Genomic DNA, 14099 nt, shown 5'->3' with positions numbered 1-14099 from the left:
AGGCCCTGGCCTGCCCGTCGATGATAGAGTAGCGAATGAGACAGGTAAAGATCCGATACATTTTAGAGGAGAGTCAGGAGGCATCCAGAAACAAATGTGTTGCAGGTGGTGGTGCTAAGGGGGAAAGCAGGGGCGGCAGGGGTTAGGGAGGCTGGTGTGCACGTGGGTGTGTGGAGCCGGGCAGGGCCAGGATGCATGGGGGTTGAGGGGGTGGGAGATGAGGCTGGAGAGGCAGGGACCAAATACTCAGGACCAAGACTGCAGTCGGGAGCTAGAAGCGGGTTTTGAGCGTGGGGTGCACCGGGACGCTGGATGTTCAGTCCAGGACAACCTGGAGGCTGGGAGGGCAGAAGTCTCAGTTGGGGCCCCAGGGAGGGAGAGGAGGATCAGAGGAAGAAACCAAGGAGGGTGGGGACATCTCCTGTATTCACTTCCTGTGAGGCTGTAGCTGGGGTGAAGGGCAGGTGCTTGGCCCCTGACACCTGGGTAGAGAGAGGACAGCCGTTGACACCGCCTGCTAAGAGGAGGCTGTTTATAGACTGGGCCGCACATCACAATGCACAGGGCTCCCGAGCACAAGCACGTCCCCCGAATTGTCTCTAAAGCCAGCTCTCGGTCAATCCGAGAGCACTCGCTCAGGAGACTCCAGCAAGGACGGGCCTCTTTATCTACCCAGACAGGGTAAGACCACGGCTGGAACAGGTCGCCGATCCCTGGAGGGATCTAATCCCGTTGGCGAGGGCAGTCTGCAGAGTCCGATCTCCCGCGGGGCTGCCTCGAAACTCTGAGTGGAGGGGAGGGAAAGGATCAAATGACTTCCGTTTCCACCTCGTTTTCCATTCTCTTCTTTTGCTTCTTCATCACTGCCTCCAGCTCTGACACGTTCTCTTTGTCCTGGAGGACGGGGGCGGGGGGTGGGGGTTGGAAATCAGGACCGGATCGTCAGGGTCCTCAGCGCCCTCCCCGGCCCGGGCCTTGGGACGACGGTTCCGGCTCACCTCCAGCAGCGAGCGCTGCACCGTGATCTGGCTATACACGCGCGCCCCCTCCTCGGGGCTAAGCGCCCGAAACTTCTCCTTCGGCAGCGAGAACAGCTGAGCGCCGCTCAGTTCTCCCAGCGCCGCGACGGTCCTGAGCAGGGGTATTGAGAGTACGGTCAGGCCTGCGACTGGCCAATCGCAGCTCGAATGTCAGCCCCACCAACCACGTCTTGCCCGCCCCTAGGCCTTCGTCCAATCAGCTGCCGAAGGTTCCTGACTCCCGCTCTACCAACCATAGCGCCTCGCAGGGGAGGTTTCCGTGGTGACTCCAATCGGAGCCTAGGAAAACAGGCCAATCACAGCCTGACGTTCATAGTTGCACTCAGACAAGGCCCCCGTCCTGGACCAATCCCAGCCCCCTGTGGTCTGCCACGCCCCCTGGGCCATTCGGAGCGCTTCGCCTCTAGTGCGTGTATAACCCGAGCCTCCCAGCCGGCAAACACTACACTCACCCTGAACTGAAGCCCTTGGCCTGCAGCCAGGCGCAGACCTCCGAGGCGCTGGAGCGAGGGCTGAGCTGCGACTCCGGGGCGCGAGGCCCCGGGGCTGCGCGGCTGGGGCCCGTGAGGCCCTGGGCCAGACGTGCCTGCAGCTCCTCGTTGATACTGAGCATGAGCATCGGGCAGAAATTCTCTGCAGGTGGGAAAACAGGAAGGACGAACGACTCAGGGCGAAGGGCCCAGAGGGTCAGGGACCTCCAGCGTTCCCGTGATGGGTGGTCGGGAGCCTCCTTTTCTCTGCCTGGAAAGTGAGGCCAAGGACCGTTCCCTCGAAAGGGTGCCCCCACCACTCACCCTTCTTGCCCGCGTCCAAGTTGCTGAGGTTCTCACAGCTGTCCCTGGGAGACCGAGCTGGAGCCGGAGCCGGAGCCTGGGTTTGCGCTCCTCCTGGAGCCAAGGCTGGCGCTGGTGGTGGAGGGGGAAGGGGCAGGGGCCCAGGGGCCGGGGCCAAGGCAGATGCGGGAAGAGCGGGGGGAGCCAGGGCCGGGGCCGGCTCTGGTGGAGGAGGGGTAGCCGGAGCTGGGCCCGGGGCCGGCGCTGGTGGTGGAGGGGGAACGGCCGTGCTATTCTCCTAGAGAGGGGAACAAGAGGGAAGCACTTGGATCAGAGAGAGGACTGAGTCACAGTCCCTTCTCCTGGAGGTAAATGTCTGAATCCCCAGTCACCTCCTCTTCCAGGGATTTTGACCCCTTAACCCCCACGCCCCTTGTTCTCAGGATCTGACCCCCTAGCCCCTCTTCCCTCAGGACCCAGGAGTCTGCCCCGGCTCACCAGACTGCAGCCCCCCCGCGGCCCCGGGTGGGGTGTCAGGATATTATAGGGTACGTATCCCTTCTGCCCCCGCTGGTCCTGAACCTTCCACCACTTGCGCCGGTCATCTAGGACCTGGAAGAGATACAGCGGAGGATTCAGAGGCTGTGTCTGTAGCAAGGGCTGGGTGGACTCCACCTCCTCACCCCTACCCCTACTCCTCTAACCTCCAGTATGTCCCACTCCTTGACGGACAGCTCACTGCTGTTGCGCGCCTGGAAGTCATAATTACATAGGGCCCACTTTCCCGCCGGCTCCGGCCCCTGGGGCTCAGCTTCTGGTTCCCCGTCTGGGTGACTGAGGAGAAGGGGAAGAGTTGGGGGGTAAGGAGGCAGCCAGCGTCACTGTGCTGGGCCTTTAGGAGTTGATGTGAGCTGGAGTTAAAGCCAAGCAGGGGATCAAGGCTGAGGGGAGGGGGCAGGTTAATACTGTTAACAGAGGTTTGACACTGGAATGCCAGTTTGAATATACTGTGCTCCTTTCACGCCCGGCACCACGCAGCAAGCACATGATGTGAGTACTAGCATCAGCTCTGTTTTCTAGATGAGAACATTTGGGCTCAGAGAAATAAAATCACTTTCCCCAGATCATACAGCTAGAGACTGCTGCTATTTATTGAGCATCTACTATATACTGGGCTCATGCATAAATGATAACTCCTAAGCATAGTAATAACAATAGTCAACACGTACATAGCACTTGCTATATGCCAGAAACCATTCAAAGTCTGTTACATATACTAGCTGACTTGATACTGAGACAACCCTTGGTAGAACCATGAGTTTGAGCCTCTTAGTAGTTCCTTCCTCCTCCCAGAGACCCAATTATTATCTCCATTTTACAGGAGAGAAACCGTGATGTAAAGGTCATAGAGCAAGAAAGAGGTGTAGTTGCACTGGGGACTCGGCAGGTTGGCCTGAGCTCGCATCCTGAGGAATTCCATTCTTTTGGGTCGACCAAACACTTTGTTCAGGTTGTCCTGTACTTTTGGGCCAACCCAGTACTTGCACTCACCTGGGCGTGAACCTGAATGCTCCCATGACCCTAAGCTCTTTAACTGCTAGCCTGTACAACATCACAGACCTCTCACTCTTTCAGGGAGGGATTATAGCTATTTCCAGGTCCCCCCACAAAGAACTTGAAGTGCAAAAAAAAACAAAACCCAAAAAGGTGAGTTAAAAGCTGGGGGTGTCAAGATTCAGAAGCGCAGGGAAAAGGGGGTCCGCTGGACCAGGCAGCTGGCAGGGAGGTGAGCAGACCTTTAGCTCTGACACCCCGGTTAAAGGCACCTCAGCCCCATGACGCCTACCTGTGCAAGGGAGAAGGGGATCTTCAGGGCCGAGGCGCCCCCCGTGTGAGGCTGGCAGCTCCCCGCACGCCGTCTCTGCTGAGACTCTCTGCCCCAGCCCTACCCAGACCCACTTCTCCACACCTGCTGCTTCTCTCTCTTCTCATCTCACATGGCTTCCCTCATGCCTGCTCCCAGCTTGCTCAGGGAATCCTGGCTCCTCTAGGCCCTTCTTCCCCGGGGACCCAAGAGCCTGCACCCCCACTGCTTGTTGGAACTATGGATCTGCACCCCCAGTCCTTTTCCTCCTCTGGAGACCTAGGAGCCCAGATCTCAAGCTTTGATTTCCTAAACTATTTAATGTTTAAAAGGTCCCAGTCTGACAGCCAGCAGGGACCAAGACAATTGCTTGAGAGTCTTGGGAAAGTGAGGGTCCAGCCTCCCAGTCTTTCTCTCTCTCAGGAGCTTGGAAATAGTACCACTTTCTAACTTGCCCAGAAACTTGCCCCCTGGCCCCCGAAGTCGCAAGTCTACTTCCCCGGCTCTCCAAGGTTCCAAGCACCAGATTGATCTCTTCTTCAAAACCCGAATGTTCAATTCCCCAGCCTGTTCTCTACAACACCTAGAACGCTGTCTTCATAGGGACCCAGGTGGGAGGCTTTCCAGACCCTCGGAAACCAAGCCACCTCCTTCCAGATCTTTGGGGATTCAGGGGTCTCTCTCAGATTTACCCACTCCCAGCACCCTCCTCCCTTGGACCCAGAAAACTGGGACCCTCTCCCTCCCTCCCTGATTCTCCCCCCTCTCCCTGCCCCGGCCCCTGCCTCATCACCACCTCACCCACCTTCGAAGAACCGGGAAGACAAAAAGAAAAAGAAAAAAGGGGGAGCGGAGTCAGCACTGGGAGCCCCCAGGACGCAACCCACCTGGACCCCACTGACCCGACTCACCCACTGACACTCACCCATTGACAGCGACCTGGGGAGCGCTTTGCTGGAGGACGGAAGAGCAGTAGGTCAGGGGGGCCCGGCCTGCACCCCCGGGACCCCCGCTCACGCCCCTACCCCCGTGTCACCTGCGGGAGCTGAAGCTTTAGCCTCACCTGCTGGCGCCGCCTCTCATGCTGTAGCTGTTTCTCTACTGGGTCCTCCCAGGCACGGCCCTGTGGGTCCACGGCTGGGGGCTCCCAGCCGCTGTAGAACTCAGGTCTGTATGGGGGCCCCTCCTCTGCGGGCAGGTCCACCCTGCAACCAAGGGAGGGCCGAGGGCTCAGGGATCCTGAAGGTCTGACTTCAGACTTATCACTGTCAGTAACTTCAGGAAGGTTTCCCCCTTCCCTTAAGCCTTGTTGTAACCCAACAAATGTAACCTTACCTCCCCCCATTTTTTTTAATGTGCCAAACACTTTTTTCCCCCCATTTATTTTTATCAGTTGGAGGCTAATTACTTAACAATATTGCAGTGGTTTTTGCCATACATTGACATGAATCAGCCATGGATTTACATGTGTTCCCCATCCTGAACCCCCCTCCATTTCTTCTTTAAACCAAGACCTGCCCCTTACTCTAAGTTGCATCCATGACGTCAACTGTCTTTGTAAATATCCTGATTCTACTCTCCTGAATTTCACCTTTGACTCCAAACTGGGTCTCCCACCCCTTTCCCCTAAGTCCAGCATCTAGCTTTGCACCTGCTCCCATGAAGCTGCCAGCCTCCGAAAAGCTGTGCGCCCTTTCCAAATCCACAGACCAAACGTTTCCCAAGCCCACCTCCTTGCTATAGCCCTGCTCCATTCCTGGAAGTCCTGCCTTTTATTCCTGTTGGAGCTCTGGTTGAGTCTTTTTTTTTTTTTTAAATCATGCTACAAAAAACCTAACTACTTAACTTTAAGATTTATTTTTGAAACTTTTTTAAACAGAGAAAACAATACGCTCCTTGGGGAAAGGGGAGGGATTGAGAATACAGGTTCTGGGTGCACATTATGACCGCAGAGCCTGGAGTTGATAGGCCTGCCTAGGAGAGAAACCACTGGGTACTGCCACACCGCCAAAGGGGACAGCTGCTGTCTGAGGCTCAGCAGACTGTGTCACACGACACTCAAGAGTTTCTGGCCTTCCCTCCAATCGGGTCGTGGCATTTGTCTAGTCCCACCAGAACTTCGGTTTCTCTGAAGACACCCTCTAGCTAAGCCCCACAATGACCTTTCTCTCCCAACCCCATCTTTCCTACAGCCACGCCTCTTTTTCCCAGCACCGCCCCTAAAGCACCCCGCCTCCTGCCTCCTAGCTCTTTCCCTCCAATCACCACGCTGTCTACCTTCAAGCCCCGCCCCTAAATCACCACGCCTCCTGCCTTCTAGCCTGTCCCTCCAATCACCACGCTTCCTACCTCCCAGCCCCTCCCCTAAGTCTCCACGCCTCCTGCCTCCCAGTTCTGTCCCTCCAATCACCACGCTTCCTACCTCCCAGCCCCTCCCCTAAGTCACCACGCCTCCTGCCTCCCAGTCCTGTCCCTCCAATCACCACGCTTCCTACCTCCCAGCCCCTCCCCTAAGTCACCACGCCTCCTGCCTCCCAGTCCTGTCCCTCCAATCACCACGCTTCCTACCTCCCAGCCCCTCCCCTAAGTCTCCACGCCTCCTGCCTCCCAGTCCTGTCCCTCCAATCACCACGCTTCCTACCTCCCAGCCCCTCCCCTAAGTCACCACGCCTCCCGCCTCCCAGTCCTGTCCCTCCAATCACCACGCCCCACCCCGCCCCGCCCCGCCCCTTAAATAGCATGCCTCCTGCCCCCAGCCCTGCGCCTTACCCCGGGCGCGTCCAAGAGTCCCCCAGCGAGGTCCAGAGCGTGTTTTCACGCTGAGTGACGTTGTCGCGCAGCAGTGTCACAGCCTCCGAAGTCAGATGCGGCTGCCTCACGCCTCTGGCCAACTGCGGGCCGCCCAAGGTGTCTACAATCTGGCAGGGGCGCAGGAGTGGGCAGGCAGTCAGACCTGCCTGAAGTGGACTCCTGTGCTGCAGGGCTGAGGCTGGGGGTGTCTCACCATCTGCAGAGGTCCGAACAGGAAGTGCAGCAGCTCCTGGGAGGTGGGGTTGGCGATGTTGCCGCGCAACCGGGCCTGAGAGTCGGGGAGGTGCTGGTGTTAGTTCGTGGACAGGTGCGACTCGCTATTCCTCTCCCCCCCTGAGGCCCCGAGGTGGGTGCGTGCTCACCAGCAGGCTGAAGGCGTACTTGATTTTCTGAAGCACGTCGGTGTACTCGGCCCCTGAGGGCGGCTTGGCCCGCAGCGCCAGGAGGCCGTCTGTGGGTAGGAAGGCAGGCGCGGTGACAGGGGACGTGCAGACAGCATCAGGCAGGGTCAAAGAGAGAGACAGAGACCCAGTGAGGTCGCGATGGGGAGTCAGACTGGCAGGGGGTGCAGGGGGAGACCCGGGGAGAGGGAGGATATTTGGGAGTGGCCCAGGAGGGCCAGAGAGGGGCTGTTCAGGACTGCCGCTGGATGGCGCCCCCTCACCCCCGGCCTCCCGGTGCCGGGTCCTGCGGCTGCGCTCTCGGTGCTCCAGCACTCGGGACGCCTCGGCCGATTTCTGCAGCTTGGATATGAACTTCTCCACGTCGTCAAACACGTGGTTCAGGATGTCCTGGGGGCCAGGGCATGGGGATGCACGGAACCCCTGAATCCCAGACCCTCATCCCGCCCCGCCCCGCGTCCAAAGCCCCACAAATCAAGAGCACCGGGGCACACTCAGGCCAGGCCACGCGCCCCGATGCTTGACCTTGCCCCCATCCTGTCACCACCGGCCACACCCCCAGAAGTCTGACCGAGGTCCCAGGACCAAGCCCCACCCTCTGACAGAAGATTCACACCTGCAGTCAGTCCCGCCCCTGGCCCTGGCCCGGCCTCGCTCACCACATCCCGCTCCGCCTGCAGACTGGCCAGGTCCGGGCCACGGGGCCCCAGGTCTGGGGAGGCCGGGTCAGAGCTGAGGCAGACCTCCTCCCGGCCCGGCCTCCGCGTCTCCTCCGCCTCTGGGATGGGCTCCGCCTGGGGTCGCCCGCGGCCCGCGGCCGGCTGCACGGTGTGGATCGCCGCGCGGAATGTCGGGCGATGCGGCAGGGGCGCGGCCTCGGCGACGGGCGAGGGGTGTTGCTGTGGCTCCACTGACGTAGCCCTGCGGAGGGACAAGGGCGGGCAGGCTGGGAACACCGAGGGGTCCAGCGAGCAGAGAATCTCGGGGCTTCAATCTTTCGAATTGTGGTGCTAGAGAAGACTCTTGAGAGTCCCAAGGACAGTAAGGAGATTAAACAAGCCCATCCTAAAGGAAATCAATCCAGAATATTCTTTGGAAAGACTGATGCTGAAGCTGAAACTCCAGTCCTTTGGTCACCTGATACGAAGAGCCGACTCATTAGAAGAGACCCTGATGCTGGGAAAGATTGAGGGCAGGAGAAGGGGATGACAGAGGATGAGATGGTTGGGTGACCTCACTGACTCAATGGACGTGAGTCTGAGCAAACTCTGGGAGACGGTGAAGGACAGGGACGCCTGGCGTGCTGCAGTCCATGGGGTTGCAAAGAGTCGGACAGGACTGAGCGGTTGAACAACAGTCGGAAACACGGTGGCCCAAAGGGGTCAAACCGAGATTCGCAGCGGTAGGGGGAAATCGATATATGGATTCGGGAGTGCGGAGCGCGCCTCTCTGGAGGGAAACTGAGGCAGAGGGAGGTGAAACGGAGGGCGGGGTAGTACACTTGTCTGGGAGGTATAGGCGGCTTGGAGAGGGTTTGACTCTTTAAAACTGTCTCTGCTCCAGGCTAGTGGTACCAACCGATTTCTCGGATGGGGAGACTGAGGCCCAAAGAAGGGAGCCGGCCCTCCAGAGACCTCCCCGTCGTCTCTTCTCCCCTCCGCTTACAGTCCAGCCGCTTTACCTGAGTGCCGCCGCCCTGCGCTCCCCGCAGCCCGAGCGGTAGTTGTGCAGAGCTCTCTGGATTTCCTCTTGGATCGACTCCACCTGCCAAGCACGCCGTCAGGCCACGACCCCACCCCACCTCACCCCACCCACTGCCCGCTCAGCGCTGCGCTCCGGGTCGATTCCTCGGCTCGGCCCTAGATCACGTGTAGTCAGCGCCCGCGCACTGTGTCCATGCGCGCCCACGCCCTGGGCTCACGCCCCTGACCTAAAACTGTCCCTGCCCTAGGCCACTGCTCGCCTCCACGGAGGCCCGGTCCGGGTGGTACCTCGCGCCTCGACCACACTCACGCCTACACTAGTTCCGGCTGCTTCCCGGGCCCCTCTCTCTGCCTTTGTGCTCGCGCTCTTAGCCTTGGTCTTGGTTCCGCCGGCACCTCCCTTCAGTTCAACCTGTCCTCACCCACCACCTCCGTTACAGAGTTTCTTTCCAGGCCACGCCCCCTCCTAGACCCCGACCCCGCCTTTGCCCCAGGCCACGCCCCAAGCGGAGAGGGCCCGCCCCACCCCGCCCCCGGCTCTGGCCCCCGGCCCGGCTCGCTCACCCCGACACTCCGGCCCTGGAAGAAATGCACGTCGGGCTGTGCGCGCTCCGGCTCCTGGCACACGAGCAGCAGCAGAGGGCGTCTCTGGCCCGGCGGCCTCACCGTGTCGCACCGCACGATGGCGCTCACCGGGTAGGACTCCAGCTCCTCCTGCAGGGGTGGGGCAGCGGGTAAACTGAGGCCCGGAGCCGCGGAAACTCCTGAGTGACCACGACAGCGGGGCCGGCAGAAGTAGGCGCTGCTCAGGGCAACGCCGCCCCCCCCCCCGGGGGTAGGGGTCATAGATGAGCTAGTGAGGCTCAAAAAGGGGGCAACGCCCCTGATGCCCCTAGGGCCAGGCTCTCGGTTCAGCGGTTCCTTCCCCCCGCGCGCCCCGGGCACCTTGGAGAGCGGGTCCAGCAGCGTGACGTGGCTGGGAGACACGCTCAGCAGCATGTCCTGGGCCCAGATGCGGCCTTGGCTGTCCATGAGGGCCAGCTTCTGCGAGGCGTCCTCCACCGTGTGTATGGCATCCTCACCCAGGCAGAAGGTCACCAGGTGCTGGCAGGGGCCACAGAGGAAGCAGTGGGCCCCAGGATGAAGCCGGGTGGGCTGAGGATCCCCCTGGGATCGCCCTTTCGCCCCAGGACTAACCACACCTCCTCTGGGAGGCCTTCTCTGAGCACCTGCTCCACCTCCCCCCAGTGCCCTTGCTGTGTCTCCCATCTGAATGACTAATAATTGGGTCTAGCTCTCCCGCAAGACCCCTTGAAGGCAGGGAATGGTCTGGGTTACACCTCGTTCCTTCTAAGCACCTCTACCCCCATTAGAGCACATTTTGCTGGTACTTCTGGACCTTGTCTGACTCCCTACTCATCCGGGATGGCACCTGACTTGTCCCCATGATCCAGATGTCCAGCACAAGAGCTGGTCCCGAGGAAAAGTTGGCAGATGAAAGTGGAATTGAGTTCTTCACCTGCAGACCCACGTCTGAGGCAAGGTAGAAGAAGTCCACTTTGCAGAGGAGCAAACTGTTTCCCAAGTTCATGCTGCTTGGAAGTCCAGCTGCTTTCAACACCCCCATCTCCTCAGGCCTGCCTTTCCTCCCACAAGGCTACCCTCGGCAACACAGACCCAGACTCACATTGACTGCATTGGTGGAAACGTCGGACATAACCTCAGTGGAGTAGCGCTTTCTCTGTTCTGTAGGGGTGAAGGGGAATGGCTGCAGGAGACCTAGCCCCCAGCCCCTCCCCCAGACCCAGGAGACCCAGCCCCCAGCCCCTCCCCCAGACCCAGGAGACCCAGCCCCTCCCCCAGACCAAGGAGATCCAGCCCCCAGCCCCTTCCCTCTGATCCAGGAGACCCAGCCCCCAGTCCCTTCCCTCTGATCCAGGAGACCCAGCCCCCAGCCCATCCCGCTAGATCTAGGCGTCCAAGCCCCCAGTCACTCCCCCATCAGACCCAGAGGTTCGGGTCCTCAGTTACCTCGTCCCTCAGACCTAGTTTCTCTTGGCCTGGGGTTTCTTGGCCCCTAAACTCACCATAGATAGACTTGGCACTCTGTTTGAGAGAAGCTTCCGGGCTGTGAAGGAAAAGAGGGGTGAGAGGGGCTGGGGGAACTGTCAGCAGATGGTGGGGGTTCTGATTGCCAGGCAGAGCTTGCAAAGGCAGTGGGGAGCCACGGAGGGTTCTGAGCAGCAAGGCAGAGCTGGAGCTGGACTTTAATAAGGTAAGTAGGGCAGTGGTACTGGGTGGTGGTGGGGGGTGTGGTCTCTCAAACCCAGAGCTGGGTTTGAATCCCCTATCAGTTCCTGCTTTACCAGAAGACTCCGGTTGGGGTGGGGGGAGGTGGAGAGACAACCTCTCCTGCCTCAGTTTCTCAGGGGTCAGCTGCGCACAGTCTCCACCCAGTGGGGCTGTTGGGTGAATTCAGTGAGATGAAGCCACTGGAGTGTTTTGCAGACTCTCCTACAGTCAGACGGTCAAAAAAGAGTCGGACATGACTTAGTGACAGAACAACAGGTATTGGGAGTAGCTGAGAAGTTATCGTCTTCCCCTCCTACCCCCACGGGCCCTTTCCTGCCAAAACCTGTCCTCAACCTCCTCTTCAAGGTCACTTTCTCCTAGAAGAATCCTTGAATCCCCATTTCCCCACATATAATAAGAGCTCAGAGCTTGATTGGGGTCAGGGATGAGAGCTGAAGGATGAGAAAGCCTTTCAGTCAAACCTCTGCTCCTCATCCTGCTCTGGTCAGTCAAATCTCCCCACAATTTGATTACCTCTGGGCTGGAGAAATCATTCCCTTACATCTCCCAGACACCTGTTTCCATGCTTCTTTGTCTTTCTCCCTGGTCACTCCAGGAGACTTGACCCTTCATGATAAACAACCCAGGGTTTCCCAGGTTATCACTTGGTAAAGAATCAGCCTGCCAATGCAGGAGACACAGGAGATGCACGTTTGATCTCCTGGGTCAGGAAGATTCCCTGGAGGAGGAAATGGCAACCCACTCCAGTATTCTTGCCTGGAGAATCAATCCCAAGGACAGAAGAGCCTGGCAGGCTACAGCTCATGGGGTCACAAAGAGTCGGACATGACTGAGCAGGCACGCACTAGGCCCTAGGTCAGTATTTAATAAGATAACAATTGGAAATTCCCAGGCAGTCCAGTGGTTAGGACTCAGTGCTTTTACTGCTGGGGCAAGGGTTCAATCCCTGGTCGGGGAACTAAGATCTCACAAGCCATGCAATGTGGCCAAAGAAGTTAAAAAAAAAAAAAATCAGATAACAGCAGCAGCCATAGTGGTTCCCATGAGCTGAGCACCCACTGTTGGTTAGACAGCCAAGTCTTGCACATGTGTTATCCTGTCAAGCTCTCGAAATCGCCCATTTCACAGAGGAGGGACTGGGGCTTGAAGAGGTGATGTCTTTTGCTGGGGCCACACCACTGCTGAAGGTTGGCAATGGGATTTGAACCCAGGCCTGTCTGACTGGCAGTGGGAGGGAGGCAGCTCAGAGGCTTCCGAGTGTCCAGCCCTGGGCTGCTGGAAATGCCACCTGTGGGTGTGGGTGAAGGGTGGGGGCTGGGGGCCTGGCGGACGGGGGTGCTTACCCAGGGGTGGTGCTCATGGTTCTGGAAAAGGGGGCTCCTGCCACCCGGAGGAGCCCTGGAGCCCGGAGCCCTGGAAGCCAGCAAAGGGATGAGGGCTGACGTGACCACAGGATCTAGGAATCCCAGCTGCAGCCCCTGCGCATTCAGACAGCAATCAGAGCCTCCAGCCCCTCCTCCCTTAGACCCAGATTCCAGGCCCCCAGGCCCTCCTCCCTCAGACCCGGAGTCCAGGCCCCCGGCCCTCCTCACTCGGACCCGGGGGTCCAGGCCCCTCCACCCCTGCTCCCTCAGACCCGGGGTCCAGACCCCCACCCCTCCTCCCTCGGACCCGGGGGTCCAGACCCCTCCACCCCTCCTCCCTCAGACCCGGGGTCCAGACCCCCACCCCTCCTCCCTCAGACCCGGGGGTCCAGGCCCCTCCACCCCTCCTCCCTCGGACCCGGGGGTCCAGACTCCTCCACCCTTCCTCCCTCAGACCCGGGGGTCCAGGCCCCTCCACCCTTCCTCCCTCAGAGCCGGGGGGTCTAGGCCCCCGCCCCTCCTCCTTCAGACCCAGGGGTCCAGGCCCCCGGCCCTCCTCCCTAGGACCCGGGTCTCTCCCCGGGCCCCTCACCTGCCGGCCTGCCTCTGACAGGCCGAGGCGCTGAGCCCTGCTCTCCCGGCCGCGGCCCGTCCTTCCTGTCCCTCCAGGCCCTCCCCCCTCCGCATACCTGAGCACTCCCGGCACAGCCTCCCGGAGCGGCCCTGGGCGGGGCCGGGACTCGGGGCGGCGGTGGGGAGCCGGCACTGTCTCCATCACAACAGGAGAACAACAGCCCCAGCAATGTGGCGTCAGAAACCCCGCTCCAACTTCTCCTGGTATCTCTGTGAAGCTAACTGCCACTTGTTCATGGTCAATGTGCAGCGTGGGCTTTGAACCTGGGGCCCGCCTTTCTAATCCCAGGGCTGAGGTCCATCCCGCTGAGCTCACCTCCTTCTGGGGTTTCTGTCTCCACCGGTGCCCTCAGCCCCCTTCCCTCTTCTTTTGAAAACCTCCCTCGGTAATTCCAATGACAGATGATGATAGCTAAGATTCAATGCCCAACACAACTCCAAGAATATGATAAAATTAACAGACTCCTCTGGCATGAAATTTTTTCCTCTGTGCCACGGTCCCCAAGGACTGAGTTGTACACCCACTTCTTCCCCAAACCCAGTGAGGTTCAGTGCTGGGGTGGCTCCATTTCACAGATGAGAAAACTGAGGCCCACAAGGGCTTGGAGGCTTAATCATAGTTACACATTCAGCAAGTGTCTTCCTAGTGTCTTCCTCCCTGCTTAGGTCTCCAAGAACAGATTCTGTTCATGCCTGAGTCAGATCAAGTCACTCCCCTCTCAAAAGACTTGGGTGGCTCCCAGTTTCTCTGGGTAGAAGAGAAGACTTTCTTCTATACCTTCCTTTGCTCTTTGAGCATCCAGGTGCCATTCTGCCTCAGGGCCTTTGCACTTGCTATGCTGTTTGCCTGGAATGCTTTTCTTGTATCCTCAGGGCTTACTCTCCCACCTTCTTCAGGTCTTTGGTTGAATAATATCACATCAAAGAGCCCTGCCTGGCCACCTTATTCCATAAGGCAGCATCTCTGACCCCTCCCCTCCTTCAGAATCTCTTCTTCCTAGACCAACACTTAATTTTTCTCCAGATCATTTATCACCCTCTAACACACTGTATTGTTGTTTTTAGCTGCTGACTCACGTTCGGCTCTTTGCGACTGCATGGACTGCAGCACGCCAGGCTTTTCTGTCCTTCACTATCTCCTGGAGTTTGCTCAAACTCATGTCCATTGAGTCTGTAATGTTATCTAACCATCTCATC

At 59.0% G+C, this 14099-nt stretch overlaps 1 protein-coding gene across 2 annotated transcripts; it reads right to left on the bottom strand.

Annotated features, from left to right (window-relative positions):
* Positions 1-518: 518 nt before the first annotated feature.
* Positions 519-12946, bottom strand: EPS8L1 (EPS8 like 1). Of its 2 annotated transcripts, none has more exons than XM_043436292.1 (20): positions 12862-12946; positions 12249-12318; positions 10680-10720; positions 10280-10338; positions 9538-9696; positions 9157-9306; positions 8571-8653; positions 7549-7810; positions 7153-7279; positions 6851-6939; positions 6682-6756; positions 6447-6595; positions 4741-4882; positions 4603-4631; positions 2518-2647; positions 2312-2425; positions 1835-2111; positions 1493-1673; positions 999-1131; positions 519-894 (listed from the first exon to the last, which is right to left on the bottom strand). In XM_043436292.1, exons 2-20 carry the CDS (start codon positions 12263-12265, stop codon positions 808-810), a joined length of 2304 nt encoding a protein of 767 aa, XP_043292227.1. In that variant the 5' UTR covers positions 12266-12318; positions 12862-12946; the 3' UTR covers positions 519-807. The 2 variants fall into 2 exon arrangements, with proteins under 2 accessions (XP_043292227.1, XP_043292228.1); XM_043436293.1 differs by having other exon boundaries at positions 12249-12383; positions 12862-12918.
* Between the last annotated feature and the right edge of the window lie 1153 nt (positions 12947-14099).

The sequence above is a fragment of the Cervus canadensis genome, chromosome 18, assembly GCF_019320065.1.
Source record: "Cervus canadensis isolate Bull #8, Minnesota chromosome 18, ASM1932006v1, whole genome shotgun sequence".
Taxonomy (NCBI): Eukaryota; Metazoa; Chordata; class Mammalia; order Artiodactyla; family Cervidae; genus Cervus; species Cervus canadensis.
The sequence above is the reverse complement of the archived record's forward strand: the minus strand, read 5'-3'. Positions and strand labels throughout refer to the sequence as shown.